At 48.5% G+C, this 27,984-nt stretch overlaps 4 protein-coding genes across 8 annotated transcripts in view; 2 read left to right on the forward strand and 2 right to left on the reverse strand.

Annotated features, from left to right (window-relative positions):
* Nucleotides 1-1,007: 1,007 nt before the first annotated feature.
* Nucleotides 1,008-8,990, reverse strand: Six4 (homeobox protein six4). The gene is made up of 4 exons (XM_033335485.2): nucleotides 5,506-8,990; nucleotides 4,731-5,192; nucleotides 2,360-2,685; nucleotides 1,008-2,284 (listed from the first exon to the last, which is right to left on the reverse strand). The coding sequence occupies exons 1-4, from the start codon at nucleotides 5,844-5,846 to the stop codon at nucleotides 2,109-2,111; spliced, it is 1,305 nt and encodes a 434-aa protein (XP_033191376.1). The 5' UTR covers nucleotides 5,847-8,990; the 3' UTR covers nucleotides 1,008-2,108.
* A 5,640-nt stretch (nucleotides 8,991-14,630) lies between these two features.
* Nucleotides 14,631-21,410, reverse strand: LOC117157549 (lysosome-associated membrane glycoprotein 5). Its single transcript, XM_033335688.2, has 7 exons — nucleotides 21,176-21,410; nucleotides 20,420-20,574; nucleotides 19,617-19,805; nucleotides 19,422-19,538; nucleotides 18,392-18,479; nucleotides 18,171-18,309; nucleotides 14,631-18,044 (listed from the first exon to the last, which is right to left on the reverse strand). The coding sequence occupies exons 1-7, from the start codon at nucleotides 21,390-21,392 to the stop codon at nucleotides 17,834-17,836; spliced, it is 1,116 nt and encodes a 371-aa protein (XP_033191579.1). The 5' UTR covers nucleotides 21,393-21,410; the 3' UTR covers nucleotides 14,631-17,833.
* Nucleotides 21,411-22,476: 1,066 nt separating this feature from the next.
* LOC117157816 (macro domain-containing protein PG1779) lies at nucleotides 22,477-24,150 on the forward strand. Of its 3 annotated transcripts, none has more exons than XM_033336206.2 (6): nucleotides 22,477-22,625; nucleotides 22,798-22,927; nucleotides 23,143-23,400; nucleotides 23,489-23,605; nucleotides 23,662-23,870; nucleotides 23,954-24,150. In XM_033336206.2, the coding sequence occupies exons 2-6, from the start codon at nucleotides 22,906-22,908 to the stop codon at nucleotides 24,038-24,040; spliced, it is 693 nt and encodes a 230-aa protein (XP_033192097.2). In that variant the 5' UTR covers nucleotides 22,477-22,625; nucleotides 22,798-22,905; the 3' UTR covers nucleotides 24,041-24,150. The 3 variants fall into 3 exon arrangements, with proteins under 3 accessions (XP_033192097.2, XP_033192019.2, XP_033192173.2); XM_033336128.2 differs by having other exon boundaries at nucleotides 22,514-22,727; XM_033336282.2 differs by having other exon boundaries at nucleotides 22,516-22,676.
* Nucleotides 24,151-24,333: 183 nt separating this feature from the next.
* Nucleotides 24,334-27,984, forward strand: part of LOC117155310 (serine/threonine-protein kinase MARK2) — a 53,584-nt gene continuing 49,933 nt past the window's right edge. The window contains exon 1 of one of the 3 annotated variants that reach the window (XM_033332807.2): nucleotides 24,334-24,466. The gene's annotated coding sequence lies outside the window, so the exon portion shown is untranslated. Of the gene's footprint in view, nucleotides 25,553-25,602; nucleotides 25,739-27,984 lie in introns of those variants that run through there. The other 2 variants (XM_033332725.2, XM_033332980.2) reach the window with 2 other exon arrangements.

The raw sequence follows: 27,984 nt of genomic DNA on the forward strand, positions 1-27,984 counted from the left end.
ATGGCGCGCAACCGTTAACCAAACGAAGCAACTAGCAAGCGTAACACGCGTCTCGTTCGTTTCTGTCGCTTCTCTTCTATCATCGATGAGATCGAGCAGATTGTAAGTTGTTGAACGATTCGTTATATCGTACAAGTTAAAATTACCTTGGTTATCTCAAGATGCACTCGATCGTTGTTTCGTTGATTTCGAAATCGATCGATGGCGTCTCCTATTGCATTCGTGTTTTCGCGTTATTCGATATTAACCGACGATTTATTCCGCTTTACCGTTCGTTCGATCGCCTTACGACTACAAAGCGATAGGGTTTCGAGTCGCGTGCATCTTTCTTGTTTTGATACGTCTTTCATACCGATCAAAGCATAAATCGAATAACACGTTTCATATGTTGTACCGTGTATATTGTAATCGATACGTTATCTAAACATATATATATTTGACATCGTTTTCACGTCGAAAGGCGACGAAACGTAAACAAGATCTTTTGCCTAATTTATGTTTCCGCCTTTCTTTTCAATCAACCGTTCGATTAGTTTTCAGACTCGTAAATATAAATAAGCTATGTACATGCGCGTCATTGAAAACAATTTCATCGCTGGATCGAATGCATCTTCGTGTACGTTCGTTGCCAGTCTCGAAAGGTATTGAAACTCGTAGATCGTAAATCGAAAGGAACGGAAGGTAACGAGGAAAAAGCACACCGTACGAATCTAGTTCCATTGCGTTTTAAAAGAGGACGCTAACGGCACGTTGCCCACGGTCGATAATCTAGTTTCCCGACGATAATGTCGCCGAAAATATCTATTTCGCAATACGCGTTTTAAAATTTCAACGACTAATCTCGCACGTGATTCGAATCAGGAATAGATCAATCGGAGAACGATCGATTATATATCTTCTCGTTTATACGTTAGTACCACGTACCGCGCGTGCCATTAAAGTGTAGAAACGCGAACGTTACAAGGCAAGGATCATGAAAATTTGGTGTAACAAAAATCGAAACGTGATTCACAGATTTATGATTTACTTAACTATACATCTAACGCGTCTCACGCTCTCGCGCTCGTGGTTGTACAATAAATTTTCGTCAAAGCGATACATCGTTTGCCGAGAGATCGTTTCTTTTCTTTCGGGACACGAGAGTCGAGTTATCGAAGGGCAAATTGCCCGTTCGTACGCTCGATTCTACGGTCAAAAATATATTTCGCACCAGAGATTGAACACTGTGATCCATCTATATATATACATACATGCGTACACACGTACTTACACACATGCATACGTACTACACATACGTATGTACATCGGCGAACTTTCACACGCGCACACGCACGTACCCTAAACGAGTACCCTAGCAGAAGTCGCTTCTTCGTATCGAAAGAATCGAAATTTCGGAGCGGAGTAACAGCACAAATCGATCGTGCTCGAATCGAAATTGAGAAACGAAAGGATCGTAGCTGCGAGAACGGCGCAGGTTTCGTCGGAAGCGGCTCGTTTTCGTCGAAGAGCCACGCAGCCACGTTTCGCTCTAGCAAACCTGTTACGCGTTCGGATAAGAATTTACGAGGAGACTGTGCGAAAGGAAGAGACGTACGCTCGAGGAAGTGATTGGCGCAGCGACGCGTTATCGATTTGCATTCGTGAAATGCGCTCGTTGCGCGGTCGTTTTACTCGTACGTAGAAAGAGGAGGGAGGAGCAGCTGACGAGACTCCATCGCGAACACCTTTGAGAAGGGTGCGCCTGTTAAACCAGTTCTCGTCCGAGGGAGGCTCCTCCCAGAACTTTTACGCAAGAGGTTGCGCCTCGATTGGCTGAAAAACACGCGCACGATCGATGTTTGTCATCGCGCGAGCGTCGAATCGTTTCTACGCTTTTCGAAAAAGTAACGTCCGCGAATGGGAAAAATGTACAATGAACGTTACGCGCGTTAGGAACGAAGCGGTTGGATCGCGCATCGATAGGATTAGTCGCGCGGTTCCCTTCAAACGTTGCTCGGGCATAGAGGCGCGACCACGCCGAGTCAGGCAAACGCGTGGACACGAGCAAACAAATCGTCGGCTTGGCCTGGATGAACCGCGTCGTTTCGATCGGTCTCGTAGTCGGTTGGTCACGTCGAGTGCTGAGGGGGCGGAAGCGTAATTTCGTATCCGGTCGGCATGCCCTGTTGATGATGCTGGTAGTGATGAGCGCTGGACATCATCTGATGATGCGTTTGCTGGTAATACTGATGATGCATGCTCGAGTGACTCGAGTAATAGACCGAGCTCTGTTCCGCGTCCTTACCTGAAACCAGAGTATTTCGATCGCGTACGAGTAACGGACGATCGACGATAGAATCGATGGAAGAAGAGAGCTTACCGGTTTCGCAGATTCCACGTCCGTAGCACAGCGCTTTCACGTCGTTCATGGGACTGAGGCCGCCGCTGTGAGGGTGCGTTGTGTGCACGGAAGACGAGACCATCGGTGTCGCGTATCTGGGATGACGGGGAGCCATGGGACTCATACCCATCGGGCTGCACGGGTTCACGGCGACCGGCGACATGCTCATCGTCGAGAGCGGCGACATCGCTAGATTCGTGCCGTTCGAATCGATGCTCTGCAACGATTGAATGCTCTCTCCGTTGCTCACCGAACTGCCGATCACGTTGCCAGCGTTATTCTGGCAATTTAACGGCAGCATATCCCTGAAACGAGGAAAACGGTGTAGAGGCGAATTCAGCACGCGACGTGATACTCGAACGAAAGTCGATCGTTCGACTTGGAATACGCGAAAGACACGCGCGGCACCGGCTGCGCTCGGCCTAGACGAAGAAACAGAACTCCGTTAAGAGAAATTGCTCTTGACCCGTCATAAATCTCCGCGTCCGTCCCATGAACGAGTCCCGACGAGGATGAAAATTCGAGGGAAAGGCTCGAACCGAGAAGCATATGCGAGGTTCCTCATTGTCTTACGGGTCGGAAAAAACCTATGACCCTTGGCCTAGGAGGGACCTGACGATTAGGGACTCGCACGCACACACGCGAGTGCACACGCGTTCCTTCGTTCCGAGAATTTTCTCGGCACACCGTCGGCAGAAGGTCGGAAGGAGAAAAGAAGAAAAGGAGAGCAAAGGCAGGCTGCTCGCGACGCATTGTTCCGCGGTCGATGGTAAGAAACTCTCCCCGGCCATTTGCACGCGCGTACGTTTCTCCCCGTCACCCGGCCGCCGCACTGCCGTCGTCCATCTCCGCACGGCTAATCGCGCTAGAAACCGCGTATACGTGTTCGCGTTAGCGTTGGTATTAACGTTGTTAATGTCGACGACACGCACGTGCACGCACGGTGGTCCATGTGCAACCAGCTCCGCCCCTGACCACTGGTTTCTGCCGTTTCGTCTCTATACCGCTCCGCCGTCGTCGACCTTCCCTCGTCGCCCTGCCACGAACTGCGCGCATTTTTATGGTCGTGTTCCAAGGTCTGAACTTCGAAACGCGTCTCTCCTTTTTCTCCGTTGCTCCTCGAGCAGCCTGCAGACTGCAGCCGATTTCCTTCGAGCATCAACGGCGAGCGACCGCGGCGCGCCCTACGCGGAGGCGATTAATCGCGTGCTAACCGGCCGCGAATCGAAACGAGGAAGCGCCGCGAGACGGCCGAAGAACGATACGAAAACGAGGAAACGGAAAAACAAGGTTGTCGGAAGGGAACGGCGGCCGAGATAGATGGAAATAGCGTCGGAGAGGGCCGGTCGTGGCCTTTATGTAGTAAACTATTGGTAGTGCGAACAGCTCAATGGTGAAACGAGAGACGTAACCGAAGCTGCGTCATAAAACGGTAATAGGGCGTCGCGTTTCCTTTTCGTAGAGGTTTTGACGAGGGAGTGGGACGTTACGAGGGGCGGAACGAGAAGGAAGGCTCGGACCGAAGCGTTGTCGCGACCGAAAACGACCACGTTTTCGGCGAACCTCTGCGCGAGTTTCGCGAAGAAAACTCTCGCGAGCGAAGGCAGAGGATGGAACACTCGGTGGCAAAACGAGCGTAACAGCGATCGCGGACTTGCGAGCGAGCGAGCGAACGAGCGACGTCGCGTCAGCGTACGGTCCAAAGCGGACCGTGACCGAGCCACGTCGTCGTAGCCATAACAACGTTCCTCTCTTTCTCTCTCTCTCTCTCTTTCTCTCTCTCCTATTACCTTTATCCATTTTGCACGCGCGCGATCTACGTAGCGGCAAAATTCGAGCGATCGCGGCCGATCGTTGCCGCAAACCTTCTGAGAAAAAGGTTACGTCGAGAGGAGAAACGAGCGGAAAGTCGAAACGAAGCGTAAAGGAACGGGTTCGACGTGGTCCGTACGTGGATGATTCGCAGCGTTCTACCAAACGACAAGAAACGAGGAAAGGAGGCTTTTGTTCGACCGATGGGGAACGAATCGTGGATCGGGACGTTTCCCGTTGGAAAGCGACGAACCGTCGATATCGCGCGCATACCCCGATGATTTCCTTAGACGCAGTTCGTTCGGGGCAATGATTTACCGTCTTGAAAACGGTCAGACCCTCGAGGAAAAACGCACGTCCCTATACACATGTCGAAACACTTGTTGCTCGGTGGAAAAGTCGAGGACCCCCCGTTGACACACGTGCCCTCCATGCAGGACAGTTTCGCTCACGGGACGCTTTCGCATCTCTGTCGGGAGTCGTCGTCGTCGTCGAGGAATTTTCAAGACGAGAAAAGAACGCGCTATGAAGGACTTACGTTCTCGTTTGCGGCGTGCGATCCCTCTGCCGTCGATTCTTGAACCAGTTGGCCACCTGAGTCAAGGTCAAGCCGGTCTCCTTCGCCAGATTCTTCTTCTCCTCGGAAAGCGGGTACTTGGTTCTCATGTAGCACTGTTTCAACGCGTTTCTCGATCGCTCCTTGAAGCAGTACACCACCTCCTCGCCGTCCCAGATCGTCTTCGGTAACGGATACTTTTTGCGCAGCCGATACTTGTCGACCGCGCCGAGCGGTCTGCCGCGGATCTTCTCCGCCTCGCTGTAATGCGACTTGAACCACATCTGCTGTAGCTCCGGGTGTCGATCGGGTGAAAACGGATGGCTCTCCAGAATCGAGTAGAGCTCGTGGTAAGCGCCTCGATGAAAGGCCACCGTAGCTCTCGCTATCAACACGTTCTCGTCGCGACGAAGCAACTCGCCGGGCGGCAAAGACCATAGGAGCCTGTCATCCAAACACATCGTGTCTTCCTTTTAGATACGATCCGCTTCGACCGACGGATCGCGTCGCGTCGAATCGACCGCGAGTCCGCGAACAACGTCGATGAAAAATCATGAAATGGCCGCGGCTGAAACGCGAATTTCTCGACGATAAAGAGATCGCGATCGTTCGAGAACCAGTCGAATCGGTAAAACGGAAGACAAAGGCAAAGAAAATAAACGAGAAGAGAAGAGAAGAGAAGAGAAGAGAAGAGAAGAGAAGAGAAGAGAGGAAGAGAGAAGAAGGTAAAAGATACGAAACAAGGAACGATGGTTACCTCGTGAGCTTCTCGATATCCTGTCTCTGCGATAACGCCTTGCACATACAAGATATCTGATCCGGCGTATAGTTACTGGCCGTAATTCCCAGAGAAAGTCCGCCGATGTTTCCGATATTGGTAGACGTATTCGCGGAACTGCAAGTGGTCAACTCTTGAGGATATTGCAGGCTACCGTTCGATGCCGTCGTCAGGTTTTGCGAATGCGAATGATGCGTTAACGCGAGCCCGGGCATCGACGAGTCGTCAAACTGTCCGGTGGACGCGTTTCGGTGCATGCCACCGATCTGGCTGTTACACTCGCTGTTCGGCGACGACAGTTGGTCCGAGCTATCGGGCATTCTCGATGTCGATTCTCCGTTTCTCGCCGATCATTCGATGCTCGTTTCACCGTCGCGTCGCGTCGCGTCTTCGCAAGAAAATTCTCTTCGGCCGCCACCGCCGCCGCCGCCGCCGCCGCCGCCGCCGTCGCCGCGTTCGTCGGACGTTCGAGCGTTCCAGCTGCGACGACCACGATCGTCGACTCGCGTTATCGATCGGAGAATAAACGCGATTGCAACTCGTGCCGTGCGTACCTACGATCCGACGTAGCTTATCGCGAAAATAAGCATTCGCTGCTCGAACGGTCGACGTTTATTCGATAAACCACGCTTCATTCACGTCCCCGCCATTCGTGTCTTCATTCATAAATCCTCGTTGCCGGTGCGCGTCACTCGTATCTCCGGTGCGACGTAGTTCCATCGAATCCAGAAACGATGCTCCTCAATCGTCGCGTGTCCCGTACATCCTGGCCGTGGACGATTCTCAAACAGCTCACACCGCACCGATATCCGCCGATTATCACCGCTCGAAACACACTTGATTCACAGATTCGACGTCGATGGAGGACGACCGGATCGCGATATCGATGGAAATCGTACGAGGAAGAGTAAAGAAAACTGTCGGCTAAAGTTCCGCGTGGAAGCGCGTTAACGCGGTTCTGCTGCTACTGACAACTCGTACGATTATCGTAGCGGTGCCAATGGCACTGCCGATCGCTCCGCACCGATGCCAATGCCGATGCAGTTGGCGGAGGAGGTTGTCGGCGGCTGCTGTCTCTCTCTCTCTGTCTCTCTCTCTGTCTCTCTCTCTCTCTCTCTCTCTTCGTCTTCCAGTCGGCCTCCTTTTTCATTTTTTTTGTGGCGCGCTCGTACGACGAGGAGTGGAGCGCAGCACGGCACGGAGCGAAGCGGTTGGTCCTCGCCATTGGTCGCCGGGGAGCGCGCGAGCTCGTCCCATTGGAGGAGCACGGGGGCGGCGCATACTTCTACCCCCGACCGAAAGCCACCCCATTCGGTGTCCACGGAGACCGGCTTCTTCTCGCCGGTGTTTCCTCACCTGTGAACGTCTTCGACCAACTCGAGGAACGATCGTGCGGATCGTTGCCGCGTCCCCAGTCAGATTCTGACTTGCCAGAAAAATTCCCAGCGACTTCGCTTCCGTCTCGGCAAGTCGAACCGCTCGAAAGTCGAGAGCGAGCGAGCGAGCAGGCTGCGACGAAGCGGGGACTCGAGCGAGTGCGAGCGTCGCCCGAGACCGCGCAAGGCCAGCGACAAACACCGGAAACGGAACGCGACAACGTTACCGTACACCGTGTTGTGATTCTACGTGGTGCTATCGCGTCTCGCGTTCGATTAATTTCACAACACCGGCAACCATTCTCCCGTCTCGCTCGTCCTCCTCTTTCCGCCTCGCTTCTACTCCCGATCTTTCTTCCTCTGTCCCTCGGCTGAGAACGCGCGTGATTTTACGCGCGGAAAACTTGTTATCGGCCAACGCGATGTTCGCTACCGGCGTGCTTCGCCGGTTTCTCTCCACCCCGCGGCCCGTGTATTTACAGGATGGAAAAATCGTCGTTCGAGTCGCCGCTTTCGCGCCACCCGGGTTGCTTCGTAAACGGCGAAACGCGTTTTCCATCGAAAAAGCGATTTGCGACTGGCGACGCGGTCAACGCGTCGTACGGACGCGTATACGTATATTTATCCGTACACACGTATATACGCATACGTAACAGAATGGCGCGATCTGCCAGGACCTTGTCTCGTCCGTCGGCAGGAAGCGGATGAAAATAGCATCGAGCTTGACGGACCACCGTCGGCGTTACGTAGATCAATGAAAGCCGATGTTCTGGCAGAGACAAACGAACGTGTGTCTTTTAACGGGCCACGAAAATCTCGATCCTGTCCGCCACGCCTTGCCAATCCTTTGAATCCGCTCCGCCTTTTCCGACTAATTGCCCACCGCGTCACTCCCCGAAGCTGTGACTTCACCGCCGAGAAACGGATCGCCTCGCGAGACTCCGACGATTTTCCCTGGCCTTTTGCTGCTTCTTGGCGCGTAGCTTGCCAGCGTCTCGTCGCGGTTCCTCTCGGACCCGGTTATTGGACAGGAGAGACCGATCGTTCGGATCGACGACGGATCGGAACTTGAGTCGCGGTTATGAGAGAATTTCGAAACTCGACTCGAGACATCTCGGCGTGTCCAGCGAGTTGCGCCGTCCATAGGAAAAGTCGGTGGAATTTGGAAAGCGCGCGTCGGACGGAACGATAACACTCGCAGAGGCAAGAACCGATGATAGAGGGGCGGTGCCGCGCTTTGCGATGGCGTCTCCTTCGATTTGGTGTCGGATGACCTCCGAGCCGCCATTTTCCCGCCCCCTCTCTCTCTCTCTCGCTCGCTCTCTCCCCCCTCTTCCGCTTCCTCTTCCTCTTCCTCGTCTTCCTATTCCCTCCCTCGCCTTCATCCCCCGAGTACCCTCTTTGTATGCCGTGGCGCAGTTCCCGTAGGACAGGGGTGCGCTTTCTTATCAAAACGATTCCCGGCGCTTCCCCTTCCTCGTGCTTTTCGTTTTCTTCCTCTTGTCGGTCGCTTTTCGTGCGTTCGCGTCTTCTTTTCGCGGAGTGCCGGAAAATTCGCTGGGCGCGAAATTCCTGCCGTTTCGAAGGCGAGTCGCGGGAAACGCGGTTTCCGGTTAATTAAGACGATGGTCGTGAGACGATTGGATTTTGCGAGGGGCCGCGGCAGAGAAAGCTCGCGCTCGGTTGGAGAGCGAGCAGCGAGCTCGTACCTGGATAAACGGAGGTATTCCTAGCTCGACGAGTAGGAGGCAGCGGGGACGGGGCGAAGGCTCGCCACGATGGGATCATGGGAGGATGACAGGAGGAGGGAGGAAACGAAGGGAGCGAAGCAAAGCGGAACGCAGCGGAACGGAGCGGAGCACCGTCACTGGTAGCACAGCACCAGCGTCGTATTTCGTTGTACCGCGTTTAATTGCATTCCAAAATGGCTCTGTGCAAAATCGACTCGACGATCCTCCGTTTGTCCTCTCGTTCAGCCCCTCGAAACTCGTCGGCAAGCGGCCTGTTGGCATCTTCACCGGTGTAAATCCAGATAAATTAAACCGGACTGCCTTTCGTAGATTCGAAAGCGCGACGTTTCGCAACGACGCTCGTTCCACCGCTCTGTCCGCCACGATGTCAAGTATCTACGGTTTCACCTGAACCCGTCGAACAAAGCGCACACAGAGGGCTTTGCGACGATGCGTTTGTAAGTGGCACGCGAGCAACGCTCCGATGCAAGTAGAGACCTTTCCTGACGGACCTTGTCGAAACGCGTATACCTGTACCTATATATACCTCGCGTAAAGTTCGTTAAACGAAACGTCAATCTTTTTCCCCGAGCTTCTGCGCGTTTAAGCTCGGCCAGCTGCCCGGAACCGTCGTTCCAACTACGCATACAGTAGCGGTACGACGATACGTACTTGGGTTAAATTTCGCGAGAAAACGGACGAATCTCTGCATGGCCCGCGTTCCGGTCGTATCGGGTATCTCGTATTTCCGTACAAACGCGTACTTACGCGGTGGAGTACGACGCGATCACGCGGTTACCGTATCTCTGAAAGGAATATTGGCGAACAATAAGCGACGCGTACGGCACGCGGGGATCGAAAGTACGGACACGATGCGACGCAACGCGGTGGTCGCGTTGGTGGCCGACATCGGACACCGGCTCGTCGAGATAGCGGCTATCTTCGCGCGGTCGTGTACATATCGCGTATAAGCGAGACGACTAGAATCGTCGACGATTATTTTTAGAAAGCTATTCCGTACGTACGTGCTCGTTGCATACGCAGGTGACAGGCAGCGTCTAATACGTCCACGCTGTCCCTCTTCTCCTTTTTTTTTTCCTTTTTCCCTTTCGATTCGCTTTCTCGAGAAAATACACGTTCTCGAGAAAACACGCGATCGCTGGTCGAAATCACGGAGATCCTTGGCGATGAGAAGAGACGAGGCGCGATCGAGAATCTCGCAAGATTCCTCTTGTCTCGCGGAACAATGCGATATCTCGTTGACGAGTGGATTAGGCGACGTAATCCGTCGGTTATTTTCCCATTAACGCGGTTGGTGGAAAAAGATCGGTGCGGGAGATTCTTCGGCTGGAAAGCGCGAACAAGCGTGAACACAGGTAGCTACTCAGGACCTTCCTAATGCCAGAAAATATGCCCTTTATGTGTCACTGCCCACTTTATGTCACGGTTCCGTGTCAGTGGGTTCGCGTTCCAGATTCGAAAAACCGATTTGTCCTACCGAACCATCGTTCTTCCCTGTGCTTTTTTTCCGCCTTTTTTTCTCCATTCTGGCCCGCTTATCACTTTCGCGAGTAAGTTCTCGAAAGATCGGTCGTAAACGAATTCTTCTACCGACTTCGGGAAGAAAGCCACGTCGATTCGACGCGTGTATTTCTCTTTTCTTTTTTTTCTCGACGCTGCAAATTCGGCATAACGTAGAACCAAAGTCGCGTCGTTTATCCGACGCGAGCTTCGATTTTAATAGGAACGCGCACGAAGATTCGTTGATCGCTGTTTGCCGTAGTTTGTCGCGCGTATCCACGGAATCGTGTTCGAGGTAGTTTGCGAAGGGAACGCGTAGAACCTCCTAATAGGCTGAAATTGTCGATTACACGGTTAGTTAGGCGCGCGCTCGGTGATTTGAGGGTAGTCGAAACGGTGGACTGTCATCGTCCCTGTTGTAACGCGCATCGGCTGGACGCGTCGCGCGGGAAACGAGCCCGATGGTAAGCAGTCGCTGGATTAAAAGGGGTTTGCTACGTCCTCGAAACATCGAAAGGAACGCGCCACCTCCTCTTTAACGTTTCACAGCCTTTGTTCCGGCGTTCTGGCTCTCGGTCGCACCGTGCCAACTATACGGGCCGTCGATCAAATGGAAACGGCAGGAACGTGGTATCCTCGTTTCTCTTACATCGGACACCTATGCTATATTATTCGCACGATAGGAAACGCGGAATGCATTTGCAAGACGCGCGCACGTTAAAACGAAACTCCTACGTATTGCGCGTTGGCACGCGTTTGGTATTTTGATTTGGCGTTGGCACGTGTCACTCGCTCGCGAAGAAACCGTTCCTAATATATGCTACCTGGCACATTCGGCCTTCTCTTATCTGCGAGGCCTGTGTCAGGTGAGTTTTGTGGGAAAAAAAGGTGGACGCAGGTCTCTAACTAGCGTCGTCTTACGCTGACTCGCACGATTTATCTGCAGGTAAAGTACGACTGTTGCATAGTGGCATCGTGGCATAAATCTGCCAAGCCCTAGAAACTCGTTCTCACACTCGGTTTATTGCGTTTCAAAATTTCGTAGCTCGGACTTTCAGCAAACTCGCGATCCGTTCGAACAACGCGAACGCGTTCTACGATCTTTTTTGGCGAAATCCTGGACGCGGCGACGACGACGACGACACGTTCGACGGAATCGAGCATCGATTCGAACGATCGTACAAAATTTTTCGGAAAAAAGTTCTCCTCCGCATCCGCCGCTTCCTGTCGCGGACAGCGTGGCCGTGGCCGCGCCCGCGCTGACACCAACAATAAAGGCTTGACGCCATAGAGGTATTTGCCACTGTTATGTCGACAATATGTTCCGGATCCTTAATAACGTCGACAGCGAGCGGTATTAAGAGGTATTACAAAGCGACAACACTTGAATACGCGTCGAGGAGGGTTCTCACTCTTGAAAAGAGCATCTGAACACAGAGAACCCTGTTGCCCCCTCGATGTTATTATGAACTCCCTCCATTCACGCCACGTTCCTGTCTTTCCCTGTAACCTTTCCCCTCTCTCGTTCTCATTCTCTCTCTCTCACTCTCTCTCTCTTTTCCCATCTCCTGCACCTCTACTTTCATCCTCCTTCCAATCCGATAAACTTTCTCCGGTCCTCTTTTTCCGACGAACCCTCGTGAACGATGCAACCAGTAGGTAGGTACCCACGTACGCGTACACGACATCCTGCGCATTCACGAGTCGATCGACGGCGAATCGAAAATTCAGCGAATCGTCGAACGTCCACTTTTTCGATCCTCTGTCGTAAATTTGTTCGCCTCGTGGGTAATATGGAAGGTTCTAGCCCGATAAAACGAACGGCACGCGATAAAACAAGGTAGAACGACGGGGTAAAAAATGCGAAACAAACGAAGAGAAAGTTTGGCGGGCGTCGCGTTACATCGTTGAATCTGTCGGTTCGAAGCACCCCAAAGGGGGGTAGATAGGCGCGTACATAGGCGACCAGCGTCAGCCCTCCAACGTCTCTGATTCCCGTGTTCCGCGTATCATTGTCCCCCTTTTCCACCCGGGAACTGGCTTTCGAGCGATGAAATTGTCCGTACCGCAACCAAGATTTATTTAATTAGACGTTACACCCTCGTTTCGCGTTCGTGGTTCATCCTCGGGAAAGCAAGCGGAATTTTTGTCGGTGACAAATCAATTTCCGTTGGTTTGGTCGAGGCTGAAGATCGAAGCGCGTTTGTAGAAAACACCGTAGGCGACGAGGGACAAATTTTTCAACGGCAAGAGAAAACTCGTACGTTGTAACGTGGTCGAGGTTCGCGAAAAAGAAAACCGTCTCTGTAGAAAAAAACTTTGATGCGCCATCTTTTATTCGTTTAGAGAGACGACGTAGACAAAAGCGAAGATACGATCGACTCGAAACGTTTGTACTATGCCAGTGGCACCGTGTTCTAGCGTTATTTATAGCTACTTGGAATAGAAAATTGAGCTTAAATTCTGTACCGCGGTATTCTCATTGGCGAGTAGAACATTTTCCAATAGAGAAACGACGTTTTTCAATTCTGGCGCTTACAGTGTGCTCTACGAGCACACCCTTCGATCGTCGGATAGTCGCGAAACGCGATGGAAGCTCGCACGACTTTTCGACCGACGATACCCGACACGTCTATACGAGTTCGTAGGGACGAAATCGAAACGCGCGATGTTACGACGATTCTTTGCGCTGACCGTGCAAACATTTCAAGGCCATGCCATTCTTCTATCGGCTTATCACCGCCAAGTCGTCCAGGCTATTCGCTGCGTTATGAGAATCGAGTAATTATCGCGTCATACCTCCGAGAGTCGTATTTATAGCGCCTCCAGGAAGCGTCTCTTCGGTCCATCCACGTGTACGACCGATTAAAACGCAACAACCAGCCACGGACGAGTTGGCGTTCGTGCTCCGAGACCGATGCTTCGATAATATCGCGCGTCACCGTATTTCTTTTTACGTTGATGTAATAAGAAAACGGATGGGATTTGGGACAACGCGCGAAGGCTAATCGAAGAACGGCCGTCGTTTAACCGGCTGTCGACATCCGATCCGATAGTAGGCGTTTCTCCTTTGCGGTTTACGCAAACTCCATCGTGTAGTTAACCGTTCGAAAGCAAACACTGGAGGCTCGCTAGCTTGTCACAATATGGTCGCAATTTGTTTTCGAGACCGGGGGGACAGGTAGCTCGAGCGGCTTTTGTTGCGAACTAAACGGATTCCCGGCGAGCTAACCGCTGTACGTATTTCGCTCAACAAGGTGTGAAGTACGTTTCAAAGAGGAAACGAAAAACCTATTCGACCGTTAAAGTCGAATCGCGTGCTACGAAATGTCGGGTAAAACGCCCGCTATCGTCTTCTCGGAGATGATTTTCGCATCTTTTCGTTTTTTCCAGCTATCCTTCGCCAGACGTTTCTTCCCATCGCTGGTCGTTCCTTTAATCGCGTACGCGGCGGAAATTAAAGCAACGCCATCAAACGGGAGTGCAAAAGCCGCGATTTATTAAGGGATCCCTCGCGCGGCGGTGTCACGCGTGACGTAACTTATGGTTGGACAGCGATGCGAACGATACAGAGCACGAGAGAATAGCCGTATATAACGAAGGTTATGGTGTTACCGGTGGATGCTGGAGTGGCAGGGTGTCCAGTGACTCCCATGTCGGCTTGTTATCCGGACCGCCTCATCGTTATCTGCAATTACCCCAAAACAGCCCCTAGTTTATAAATTATAGGCCATCCCCGTTCCCGTCCGCATCCCCCTGCCTATCCCTATCCCTCCTTCGTTCGTCCGTCCGTGCTTTGTGCCTGGAACCCCCGCCAGGATCGCATCTGTCATCAAACCTGACCAATTACGCTCAATTATTTTGCCAACCCCTTTTACATCCTGATCGTTGTTATGTTACGCGTTGTCGCGTCATCCTCCGCAAACGATTTTCATCGTTCGAATACTTTTTACGACCGACGAACGAGCAAAACTGGAAGGCCGCGTAAGATCCGAGAGATTAAGGGACGTAACCTTTCCTTACCGACCCGATCTTTCCGAAAGATCGGCCTAGCCAGCCAGCCAGCCAGCCAGAGCCAGCCAGCCAGCCAGCCAGCCAGAGGGATTCGAGATGTACGCGGACGACAATGCGATCAGCCTGCTCCACCTATTGTCGCGGAGATTTCAATGGACATTGCGACAATGAACTGTATCGACAACTGTGCCCCGCGTTGCGCAAACCCCGGGGGACTCCCCGCACGACGACGAGACCGACGTAAGCCTGCTCGACTGTGCTTTTCACGCCCTCCTCCACGGACTACCAGCCGAAATTATTACGTCGCTCGATCCCCTTCTCTCTCTTCCTTTCTCTTCCCATCCACACCTACGTACTTACCTACGGTCCACGTGCAAATTCTGCCCTTCGTCTAATCGTCTCTGGCTGTTCGTCGACACCTTGCCGACAAATTTCCGGTTAATCGAACACGCAACAAACAAACTTGTATAACAGCCTTTATTTTTTGATCGACATGATACAATTCTGTTTGACGCGCGCTAACCACGTAACTCGTCGTTTCGCATTGTTTCTCGTGTACCGCTCGTTACATCGATTCTTACGAGGCTCGAAGCTCGCCGCGTATGCATAGTATGTCAAGCAATACGAGATTCGTTGGTTCCATCTCGTTCCATCGAAGTTTTCCGCGGCCTCGCGCCTTCGTTTCACCTTTGTATCCTGCTCTGTAATCTCATTTCCATAAACGTAAGTACTTTACAACCCCTGCTATGTGTGTGTTTTATCGCTGGCCGATGCGACGCTACGCCGCGCCGGGCCGCGTCGCGTCGCGTCGCGTCGCGTCGTTGCTAACGCCTCGTAACGGGAAACTGTGAAAGTCACAGGCATCGAGCTACCGCTTCAATCGACCGCTATCTATCGATAATGTTTATAATAAGATTGACTTTAGCACAAAAATACATTTTTATAATTACATCTAGACCATATTTTTGCGTATCAACAATGCTGGCGTATTCTAACTAATCGTATTGTATCGAAAAATTCAAACGGACATCACACGCCACCCTATACAGAATATCCTCGATTCGAGACGCACGTCCTTCGAATTTCTCCAGTTACGTGAAAAAGAAGACACGTTTCTCCGTTCTATAGACGAAACATCGCGAATCGATCGTTACCACGTTAATTTTCACCTTCAATTTTATTAGATATGTATGCCGATAAGTGAGATACGCGATAACCATAATATCTCTCCTTCGTTCTTCAAATACATTTTTTCTCTGTGTACGCGTGTGTCTGTCTGTGTATGTATGGTAGTGTATATAACATACGTGTGTGTAAATGTTCATAAATATATGCATATACATGTGCAATACGTGTGTATATATAAATGTACACGTATTCTATGCGTGTATATATATATAGGTATATACACACAAAAGTTTAACTTTAATACACGCTTGGAAGACAGAGGTTCGTGTTACGCACATATCCCTAATTGTAATATTATTCCTGCGAAACACGCGTAAACATATACGCACGCGTACAGATTACGTTTAAGTACGACGTTTGGGATCGAGTCGTCGATCGGCCGGTTCGATTCGATATCCTTCCCCTTCAATTGTCTCGTCAAGCTTCGTTTTTCTACCTTCTCCATACTCGCACATAGCGAAAACCTTTACAATATCGTTGATTAAAGATCGACGACCACGTGTATTCGCTTATTCGCCTCGCCTGTTCCCAAAGCACGACGGCTCACCGTCGATTCTTTCGCTCGATCGTCTCGGGGATAAGTTTACGCGTTAAGATATGTATTTATACGTAACAATGGTCTATCCATACGCTATAGAGTAGTAACGAATGTTACTTTAGATTAGTAACGAATTTGAACAGACTTAAGGTAGGCGAAAACTCGACGCGTTCGCCAAAGTTTGCGAATCGCGTCGCGGTTTCGTTTCGCGAACGATGGAAAAAGAAGATGCGAAGGATAAGAAGACGGATCGGACAAACGATACGGATAATTAATCGGGACGCGATTTGTTACGCGTTAACGTTGAATTTCCCTCGAGCAACGTAGGTAGCTGTGCTTCTCTCTCTCTCTCTCTCTCTCGCTCTCTCTCTCGTTGGAAACGTTGGGCTTTCTATACAGGGAGCTTCGCCGATCGCGTCCTAATATATTTACACGATATATTACATCGAGAATTAGAAGATAAAAACGAAACGACTTAATCTAGCGATCGTCACACATATAAAATGCAAATGCCACACGCCGATCCACGATTCGTAAATCGCGCGACTTTTGTCTCGCTGGTTTATTTCAAACGCGCTTAAAATAAAACAGCGAAACGATTTCTACTCGACGAAGTAGAATCTACCGTTTATTCGGCCGTTTACATGAAATTAAACGTCGTATTTGAGTCTTGTCATTTGCGACACGATACGTTTACGACGACGCTGTTAAATACTATGTACATTTGAAAACGGAAGAAATGACGAAAGCTTAAAACTAGCAATCTGAAACCGTCGAACGATGCCGAATGATCTGAGTATCACCGCGGTAGAACTGTGCTCGTCTATGCTATTCGTTTTCCTAACGAATCTACTCTCAGCTGCCAATCAGGGCTTTCCTTCCTCGGAATTTCGAGGAAATCGACGATTCTCTCACACTCTCTCTCCCTCTCTCTCTCTCTCTCTCTCTCTCTCTCTATTTTTTTTTTTTATCGTTTTATGATATAAATTACCGAAGCGAAGGATTTCACAAATCATCGGAAGCAAACGGCATCAACTCGACACGCGTACAAACGGACATCGTAACGTAGAAAAGATCAATCCGCTTCGAGATCGCTCGCTATACGTTAGAATTATGTGTACGAGATTCCTCGCGACTCGCGTCGCAGCTAGCTATCGATAAAAAGTACGAAACACGATACAAACATTTTAGTTCAAGTATACGATTTGTGAGAAAGAGAGTGGTGTATCTCTCGAACGACGTAGTCTTCCGAGTATTGCCTCCTACGTAGACGATGTTTATTAATCCGCGTTATCCACGACAGGGAGAAGCGGACCGATATCTACCAAATTGGAAATCTATCGATACAACCATCGGAGCTCGCGAACACGAATTTAACACGAACACGGTGTATTTTAATTAATAATTATCCCGAACGTTGCTCGTTGGTTGCTTCGATCCGTCCCGATCGATCTTCTTCGCAACCAACGACTTTTACGGAGACAAGTTGTAGCCGTTTGCGACCGACCTAAAAGTACGAACCAATGAAGCTTCGTTTGACGTCTACGCGTCGATACGAGTTGCAAACGGATGGCGAAGAACGCGTTTCACGAATTGGACAATCATAACCGCACGGATGTTTTCTTTTTCTTCCGATTGATGTCGTTAACTCTGAATAGGACAGTTCGACGCGAATAATGATTTACAAAGGTTCAGGGAACATGGATAAAATGTTGACGTTGGTGTACTGTCGGGATAGAAGTTTCGAACGAACGTAACTCCGGATTTTGGAAGGAACGTTTGCATCGATGAATTGTTGTATCAAGGTGGACCAAGACAATATCGTATCACGTCGTCGACGACAGCGACGATTACGCGACCACAGAGAAGAGCATCTCGTAGAAAAGATTGGTCGTTCTCCAAGTGTTGCATCGCCTTAGGCAGCGTCCCCCGGAAAGCTTTTACTCCATAGTGTCGTATTTGACTTTCTTCACTTTGAAGTAACGATAGGCCGCATAGCCGGTGATAGTAAGTAGAACGGCAGCAGCCAACGTCGAACCAACCGCGACAGGCGCTGTTTCGTCCCGAAATCCGCGCGCGCTCAACGACGTGCACGAGAATTCCACAGCAAACTCGTTGTTCTTGAATTTGAACGGCTGCAGCTTCATGTCCCTGAAATTTCGAATAAAAATCCATCCGCCGATTATTAACTATCGCCAGCTTAATTATTAACACGATTCTCTATATTCTAAGCAGAATGTCCTAAGATTAATTTTTGCTCTTGATATTTGTTAATACCTGAGGAGCACTATGGCGTGATTTTTCCCATCGGTCAATTGAACTTCCGTTTCTTCGCTGCAAGCGTACGACTTTCCAACCGGTGTCGGGAACAGCATGGAGCTGTGCTTTTGTCCGGTACTCAATCTAATCGTTTTGTCTTGAAAGAAAAATGATTCGTGATTATCCGATCGGGGAAACGAACATCTCGCGCGACGAGCCTTCCGCTCCAATCGACTTACTTGGTTGATCGATATTTAAGAAGTGTCGATCGCTCGAGTTGTACGTTAGTTCGATCTTCTCCACGTACCAACGTTCACCACCGGGTGTCTGAAAAAACAATTCGTTTGCTCCGTTATTTCACCGTCGTCTTCGGAATCGGTTCAATTTCGATCGGAGGATGAACGATGAATTTTTCGGACGATGTAACGTCATTAACGGAAATCGAAAATCGTCGCGCACGGATGAAAAACCCCGAAAGAATAGAATCGCAGAAAAATGGAAGGAGGAAAAAGGGTTGGTCGCGTATCGATTTGTACGAGAGAGAGGGTAACGCAACATTCGTGACCTCGACCGTTTCTAGGAATGGCCCGTGTATAATAACTAAGCGTATAACTAAAGGAAAGAAGATTATTACGCTTCTACTTGTCCAGACAAATTAGTTTATCGCCTTAAAAACCTAGCTTCCCTGAAGTACGATATTTTCGTTAAAATGATCTTAATTTCTTAATTTAATTTCCATATACGAAACAAAGCCATTAGATCGCGAACGCAGTTGCAAAGTGCGTATAGATTGCAAAAGTTTAAACGACGACTCCTAGCACGCGCCAAAAGAAACTGAGAAAAACTTCGCTACAAAACAGTAATTGTTAGCAATCGTGCACATCTTATGGACGGGGTTGAAGCTTCTAAATTTAGATGTAAACCTACGCGGTAAAGATATATCCACTTGCCTGAATGTCTTCAAAGTAATTAAAAATTTAGTAATTTTGCCAGTGATGGATAGTACACAGGATCGTTTATCAAAATGATACCGATTTACGTCGAATTATATACGATTTATCATACGATAAGGTCGCTTCAAGGTTATTCAATGTTACGGCGGAATCAGGAAGATGTGGATAAAATTATTTGGAAATCCGCTGGCAGGTCGTTCGACGATGGTGCGACTCCTATAAGCTCTAGGCTTTAAATAATCAGGGAACTAGTAGCCAAGAAAAAGATAAAAGACTATAGTGAGAAAAATCGCAGGAAAAACGATGTGTTACCTACCTTTGCGAAGCTCCATGATAGTATGTACGCATCCCACTTGAGCAACATCGTCACTGTATTTTCGTTATCGCAATTGCCGGTCACGGTAGCGTCGGTGGGAACGTAAATATTCGCCACCTAAAAAAAAGTACAATATTCGATGCTTTTTTTCTCGCAACTTTCCTCTTGTATTTTCTTTACGCTGTCAGATCTTACTTCGTCCTCTCCTTTTTTCGTTCGATATTTCACGGTGATCAGGGCGTCTACTTGCAGAAGAATACAAGCTTGCCCATTATTACCGTCCAGACGATACAAAGGTTGCTCGGCGGAAGATGATCTATGCGTCGTTGTTGACTCCGAGGACATTGTAGTAGTACTCTTCGCTTCGTTCAAATTTCCCACCAGCTTTAAAATGCATCGATATGAAGATTATTCTTTGAAAAAAGAGGATTTAAAATAAATGCCCCTTCTCTCGATAAATATAGACCAGCTTCGCGAAGAGTCATATTCTACGTTTAAATCGTTTAATCGATCGCACATGGATCTACTATGTGTATATTCCGGCACGATAGTAGCTGGCTTTATTTCTTTACTTTGTGAAAATTGCAAATCGTATGGCGAATCGAGTCGAGGTATCGTAGTCGAACGTGTATGGTTCGCGAAAACAGTATGAAAAGAGCAACAGGTTATGCTTGGGCTATTTATAAAAAAAAAAGGGGTGAAGAATCATGATCGTGGGTCACACGATGGAATCGTGTGCAAAAAAATCGCGAGCGCTGATAAAACATTTGATTGGGAAATAGTAGTTTTGCAACAAATACGTACGTATCCTTTAAGACTTCGATTAGATAACTATTCGTGTATACGTATGTATGTATATCGATGACGAGAACTGCTATTAAAACTAGATGCAAGTGACGATGAAATGAACTTTGGTGCAGATTACGGGAATGCGGAATTCATTTTGCTACATCGTTTGCGCGATTGCGTTCGTTCATGTTGTGACAGTGTGTTCTTACCAAAGTCTGAGATGGCGAAGTCTTCGACTTGGACTTGGAACCTGGAAAGTCGATGAGAATTTTCGGTGTTCGACGTGTCGTGTATAGTTGGTCGTCCAATTTTTGCGGCGTCGGCGACGAGCTAGGTACGCTGAACGCCGTACTCAGGACACACCCTGAAAGAAAAAATCATTTGTCACGATACGACGAGCTAGGCTTCTTCATCGTAATTCTTTTGCCACTGTCCTTCCCAGGAAGGTGCGCGCGTCGATGATTTTTTCAATGAAAGTTTCTCACCCCTGTCACTCCCAATGAATGATTCAGGGTAGTTGACTTTATGAAAACCGCCCCGTAAAAATGACGTCGCGCGCTATCGCATGGAGCATCTGGTGAAACGTTGCTCCCTTATTTTTGCGATGGTCGCGTTAAAATCTTATTCTTCGACAGGACGTCGCGAATTAACGATGTAATTGTAAAATACAGCAAGAAGGATACAGCACCGCTGGAATGAAAATCTCAATCCCGTGAAAATGTCAGCGAAATTCGACTGACACGACGTCCCCTACTCTCGTTCCCACTATTCGGTTAATTAAAGTCCTTGGATTTTACAACATAATGTTCAACGTAATGTTGCAAACGCGATGAAAGCAGAACGAGGCAACTTGATAGTTAACCAGCACGATAAGTCGATTGGTTGCGTCACGATCGAAAAGTTGGATTTTTAATTTGACTAAGCAGCCCTATTCCTAAGCCTGATAGTTAATCGAAGAAACTCACAGAATATAAATATCGCCTTGGTGTTATCCATACGGTGTGGCATCTTTTTCTCTTTGCTTGTACTCGCAACGTCGACAAGTATGAAACAAATAAGTCTGATCTGGTCGGTTGTGTCGATTGCACGTAAGACGATTTCACCTAGGCGACGTACGCGAAGCTTGTGTGCCGAACGCGAAAGCTCAGGCGCAGATGGATCGATAATTGGAGCTTTTAGCATGCGCTGCAAAGTCTTTCCCTATACACAGAAACGTAGTGAAATAAAGCACAAGAATATAGGTTCGTTCGGTATTTCTCTTCGGGGTGGCGTTGCTGATGACGTTGAATGTTAGCGTTAGCGTTGGCGTTAGCGTTGGCGTTGACTCTGTGGTTGGATTCGACATTGGCGTCGGCATCAACGTCATCGTCGGCGTCGGCGTCGGCACGCTTTTCATTAATTTTATGCGCCCTCGATCTATAGATATTTCTACTTAACGATGATTCATCAACCGCATTGAATGAAACGACGAGGAATAGTAAAATCGAACGATGCTCCCGTATCGACAGATAGCTCGATATGTTTTCCTTATCGATAGTATTTGGGTAATAACAAACGTGTGAAATATTCCGCTCTAGCTACGACTAGTGACAAAAGAAGTTAAGTATTTAGGTACGCAAGAATCTCTGTGCGCGAAAGTATTACGTTTAAAGATTATGTTATCCTTATTTTGATAGAACTTTCTGACAAAGCTTGGATATTTGACCCATAAATAGAACGATATCAAATAACGGTATATCTTTGTTCCGTCATTTGATATCTATATAAACCATCTTCTTCGAAAGGAACCGCAACGATGACGACCGTTACTTACGACTTACGTCATTATCCTTCTAACTTTCGATTATTAAAGTCGCGTTCTGACGTACTTTTACCTAGCGTGAATAAGCTTACGTTCGTAAAATCCAGCGATTTTGCACAGTGGGTAATCACCATACGTATCACCGTTACATCTATTATAATAAACTTTGTATTTTATTATATTGCATTTATTACCATGGAACGATGAATTTTAAACAGCTTCAGGAAAATTATAAAAATAAGGAAATTTAATTGCATACTCGGTATATGGAGCGTAATGTACGAGGCCAAAGAACGGTAAACTATGGAAAGAATTTATCGTATATGTCTAAAACGCGAAAATTAGAATAAATGTTGCGTATGAACCATGTATGGACAGAGATGTCGGTTTAAATACAGTATTCGATAATGGAGACAGATGGCGCATTCGCGTTGTAAAATTAACGATACGTATGCATCGCGTTCCACCAGATGTCTCTATGTAAGTTTCGTTGCGGCAACGATTGTCCTCCAACTACGTTTTCACCGGTCACGACCGCAGACGAGATAGAAACAAAACAAGACTTTGGCATAGTTCTCGTCGTGTAAACTGGGATTCTATACGAAGCTGCAAAGGTTCGAAATTGGCTTGAACTTTTGATTCGAGGAAGTAGAATTCGATGATCGGTAAAAGTCGTTAACGATTTTTTCGAGTGGAAGACTATGTTGACACTCAGAGTAAGGGACGAGGGGATATCAAGGGCCAAGTGAATTGCGTAGTGAGAGGAGAATTATTTTTGATTTCCAGGCGAACGTCGTCGATCGTTTCGCAGTTACCGCCGTAGTTCGATCCATAGTTGAACGTTTCTTAGTTCAGAAGAGTTTTGCTACGTCTGTTAATCATCCTGAAGCGAAGATGTCGTTCGAAGTTGAGAAACGTAAGGCAAACGATCATTTTATTTATTTCGATAGTTACGTAAAAACTGATGTTGTCGATCGTTCGATACGATCGCGAACATCGATATGTAAATTATATCGTTCTAAAATAGAGCAAACACTTGATTGCTGTTGGTTGTTTGTTCTGTTGGTAGAAACGATAGGAAATACAACGACACGAAACGTCGTCGATTATCATTGAATTTCTGTTGAATAGAGAAATTCTTGACCATGCCACTAGAAGAAAAAAGAAAATATTATAAAGGGAGCGTAATTACGTTGGACCAAATTCCAACGTGGGCGGAATATTGGACTAAAAATAAAGGAAATATCGGTATAATGAATCTCGAGAAAGTCGAAAAGGTCGAGGAGGAAATGGCTAAGAAAATTTCGATATGGCAAGGAGATATCACCTCCCTCGAAATAGACGCGATCGTTAATGCAGCAAACTCGAGTCTTCTCGGCGGCGGTGGAGGTATTCATACATAGGGACATTACCTAGAAATAAGAATCGATAAAGTATAGCCCGGTATATCGAGAAATGTAAAATATCTATTCCCTAGTTGATGGAGCTATTCACAAAGCTGCTGGACCAAATTTAAAGAAAGAGTGCGCTACTCTGGGAGGATGTCGTGTCGGTGAAGCAAAAATAACTGGGGCTTATATGTTGCCTGCAAAGCGTTAGTATGACAAACTCACAGTCAGGGGTTGTATTTTCATGGGTGTAACTTTTTAGATGTCATTCATACTGTTGGTCCGCAAGGTGAAAAGCCAGAGAAGTTGAAGGAGTGTTACGAAAATAGTTTAACAGTTGCCAAAGCAAACGAGTTGCGCACAATTGCTTTTCCTTGTATATCGACAGGAATTTATGGATATCCTCAAAGACCAGCAGCCAAAGTGGCTTTATCAACGGTCAAGAAGTTCCTACTCGACAACAAAGACAGCGTAAGATTTCGTTTTGACGAAATATGGCAACGTTCCAGTGCGATGTACAGTGTCAAGATATTGATAGCTGTTTGAAATTGCAGGTGGATAGAGTAATCTTTTGTCTATTCTTGAAAACCGACAAAGACATATACGAGGAATTGTTACAAAAATATTTTGCTATCGATTAGACGACTCTCTGACAGAAGTATCCCATGTTTTGAGGTTAAACTCGAAACGAACAAAGCTAAACTGTATCAGTGTACATTCGTCGAATAATATTCGTAGAAAAGTATGAAAACGAGATATTTTTCCTAGACATCTCCTCCGTTCGAAGCGAATTCGGGAATTCTGTCGTTGATGGTAGGAAACGCGTCGCGAGAATATATAGCTGATTCGAATGTTGGCGGGTTATCGCATCGTTCGCCGCCGCGTAGCGTCCGTGATCAGTACGATTACAGCGCCGCGACTTTACGGCCCATCCGCATCGTGTTTCGACCCGACGACGGTGCGTCGCCATCTTGAAAAATCGAAGTGTGGTAATGTCTGTATGTGGTAATAGGTGGGGGACGGTCGTTAATGTGGTGCGTCTCGTACGGAAAATCTGTCACAAATGGGTAAATATCTCTTGTATCGAAGCCGCTCGATCAAAGGATCGGCTCGGTTTTGATTTATTTCGCGACGAGCTAAACGTAAGAACGCTGGCAAAAGGAGCACACCCATAGTTCCGTAGTGCTCTTGCCGATCTGTCGTGGCGAAGGTGCGTTCTCTCAACCAAGATCGCGGCTAGTGAGTAGTGCTTGCGTTCGAGGAGTACAGTGTCATTTTTGTGGACAGTTTTCACGATTTTAAGGTCAATCACATGGTCGAGATTGCATTTTCGTCGTCTCACCGTTAGGAAAGCAACGTCGTCGACGTCGTCGACCGTCGAAAACGGAGTATGTGCTTATGCGAGTTCGTGGCGTGAAAATCGTCGAATTAGTCAAATCGATCGCAACGGTCATAACGGTCGAATCGAATTTAAAATATTGGGATTTCGTGATCGGAACGAAACATAGGTTGTATCCCCTCGGTCGATCGGTCGGACAAGGCGGACGTACGGACGGAGTCCCGTAATCCTGAATGGCCGCCGCCACCGCTTTCTAGGTTACTGACGGACATCTAAAGAGAGTGACAGAGAACGACCGAGTGAAAGAGTATACGCGCACACGAGAGGGATAGAGAGTGAAAGAGTAAGAGAAAGATAGGAAAGGAGGCGTAGTGGAAAGAGAACGAACGAGAGGGAACGTTGTCTAGAGAGAAAAGAAGAGAAGAGCAAGGAAAGGAAGGGAAGAGAAGAGAAGAGAAAGAAAAATAGCGTGTGAGCGAGCTAGCGCGTGCGCTCACTCACTCACGCCTTTATACACGAGCGAGTACCGATGTGCGGCCTCCGAGGTACCCGATCACCATCGTCTCTCGGGTGTATTTCTCGTGTTAGTCGCCGATCTCAGATCGGAGACTCGTTGCATGCGGCAGACGAAGCTTGAATCGCTGGTGCTGCTACAGCCGCTGGTGCTGCTACCACCGCTGCCGCTGCCGTCACCGCCGCCGCCGCCACTTCCACCGCTGTCTTCGTCGTGCACCTCGACTTCGACGCTGAGACTTTACCTTAGATAAACGCGTGCTGCTTTCGTACTCGTACGCGTGTATATGCATCTCGACGCGTACGTATCTTAACGGACTAGTGATATATCCCCGTGTTGCGTCCTACCTAGCAGTACAAGTGGGTGTGGGTTTCGTTCGTACGACTGGCGTGTATGCATGCGCGTGTGTTTCCGTCTACATATACGTGAAATTGCGCTCGCGCGTACCATATCGCTCGTTTATATGCACGGTCGTGTAACGTGGTGGTAAGTATGAAAAAAATCAGGCTCGAGAGGAAGGAGTTGCCGGCGAACCATGTCGCGAGAAGTTGCTTCCTTTTTTTCCATTTCTCCTTCTCTCTGCCGTCTCCTCCGATGTGGCTCTCAACTCGGAAAACGCTTCTTCCCCTTGACTCCGACTCTCGTCGTATTTTCTCACTGCTTCTCTCTCACCTACTCGTGCTTTCGTTCGCCGACCTAACCCCACATTTTGTTCGTTCGCGTCTGTCACGAGCATGCCTCGAGCCTGACCGGGGGCCGGGTTTCTCGTTGACGTATCGTTCCGATGTCGGAGCTGTATACACGACCACCGAAATACCGTGTTTCCACACCAAAAAAACAGTCAAAGTGCGTGAAACCGACTCGGCTGCAAAAAGCGAAGGAAAAATGGTCACGTCGCCGAACCAACGTTTACTCGTTGTCAAGATCGCTCTCTCGCGTAACATATGTATGTACATATATATGTACATACGTGTTGCACGTCGTAATCGAAATATATTTTTACCTGTCTCAGACCCCCTTGTTCCTTTCGCCGCAAGTTACTCACGCTTCTCGATGCTATCAACCTTTTTCGATCGACGCGTCACAACTCAGGGAAACGATCACCGGCTATAATATCGATTTATCGATGTCTTCGATCATTCGTGAATCATCGCGTTTCCCCGTCTTGTACGAAACTGTTACAATCGTCCGTCGTAAAATATCTTTTCGTCGCGATTTCTCTCCTTATTTCGATTTCGTTCGCTCGTTTTGAACTTGCACCGATTTTGCGAGAATTCAATTTGCAACGACAAGCCGATGTTGCATCACGACGATCGATCGGACGATGCCGATGGAATTTAACGCGACTCGTTCGAACGATATCGCCGTGCATCGATCATTTTTAACAACCCTCTGTACTTTCACAACCATCGGTTCACGATCACCGAGATATCCGAGCATTGTTCTCCAAACGATTGCGCACCGTTTCTTAAAAGGCAAACACGCTCGATGCGCGAAAAGCTTGGCATTTTGTCGTTACTCGTACTTCGACTGTCTATGTACGTGCCTATATACGTATGTGTGTGTATGTATGTATATCTCTCTGCGTACGAGCACGCGCGCGTTTGTCGGTTAGGTATCGCCGGTTGTTGTCGAATAGCTTGGTATTATTATCGTCGAAGTTTACACCGCTTAGCGTCACGTTTGTCTCTTTGCCGTTCTTTTCTCGATCGATCTGAAACTTTATTTTTCCTAGTGAACGAGCCAGCGAAGAAAATAGATAGGAAGGGGAACAGGTAGGTAGGATATATAAAGGGAGAGGGGTGCGAGTGCTGGTTGTTACTCGTTAGCCAACGATTTATTCTTGGATTACGTTATGGAACCCTGGTTCGCGAGTTTATGTAATAGTCTTGGTCCGTGGCTAGCGCGCTACAATTAACGGAAAGGCGAAACAAAGCGAAGCAAAACAAACGGGAAACTTTCCTCGCGATTCACCGAATCACTGAGCCGAAATAGGAAACGCGCACGCGTTTTTCTCACTCTGTTGAGTGTAAGTCGCGTCGGCTCGTTAGATTCTCAGGCTCGAAACGATAACGTTTCGTTCGCGTGTAAAGATGATCGCGAAGGGAGCGGCGGTGGCAGCGGCAGCGGCAGCGGCGGCGGTGGCCGGTGGTTTGAGAAGTTTCGGAGTAGTCGTAGCGGCCACCTCTTGCTGCGCGTGTACCGCTGACCCACTTCATAGGGATGGTCTGAAACCTAATTTCGCCCGACGCGACGCTCCGAGTGCAAACCACCTTCGACCGAACGAGAGAATCGTTGCCGCGTTCGCGATCTCTCGTACCGCGGCCACGAGTACAGTCACGATCGTAGACACGGTCGTGCGCGCACTTCAACAGCCGGTTCAAGCTTCGACGCTACTAGCGCACGCGTCATCCCTTCGCCGCGAAATTCCCAATCGAACTTCTCCTCGATTCGCGTAAATATGAACGCGACCGCGTTTTACCGATTCACCAACGATTCGCTCGCGCTCGCCCTCGCTGATTCTATTATTAGCTGGAAACGCCTCGCAGGTGTCCGAATAAAATTATCTTCCAAACACCTGTTTCTCCTTCGTTCGGATTCGAGCCCATTGACAGATCTTGTCGCGTGGTTACTATCTCCGATACGATACGCGCAGTGGATACACGAGATACGCGCGCACGTCCTTAATATTTGATATGTTGGAGCTGTCGGTCTGTGGCTTTCCCGTTGTA

The sequence above is a fragment of the Bombus vancouverensis genome, chromosome 7, assembly GCF_051014615.1.
Source record: "Bombus vancouverensis nearcticus chromosome 7, iyBomVanc1_principal, whole genome shotgun sequence".
Classification (NCBI taxonomy): Eukaryota; Metazoa; Arthropoda; class Insecta; order Hymenoptera; family Apidae; genus Bombus; species Bombus vancouverensis.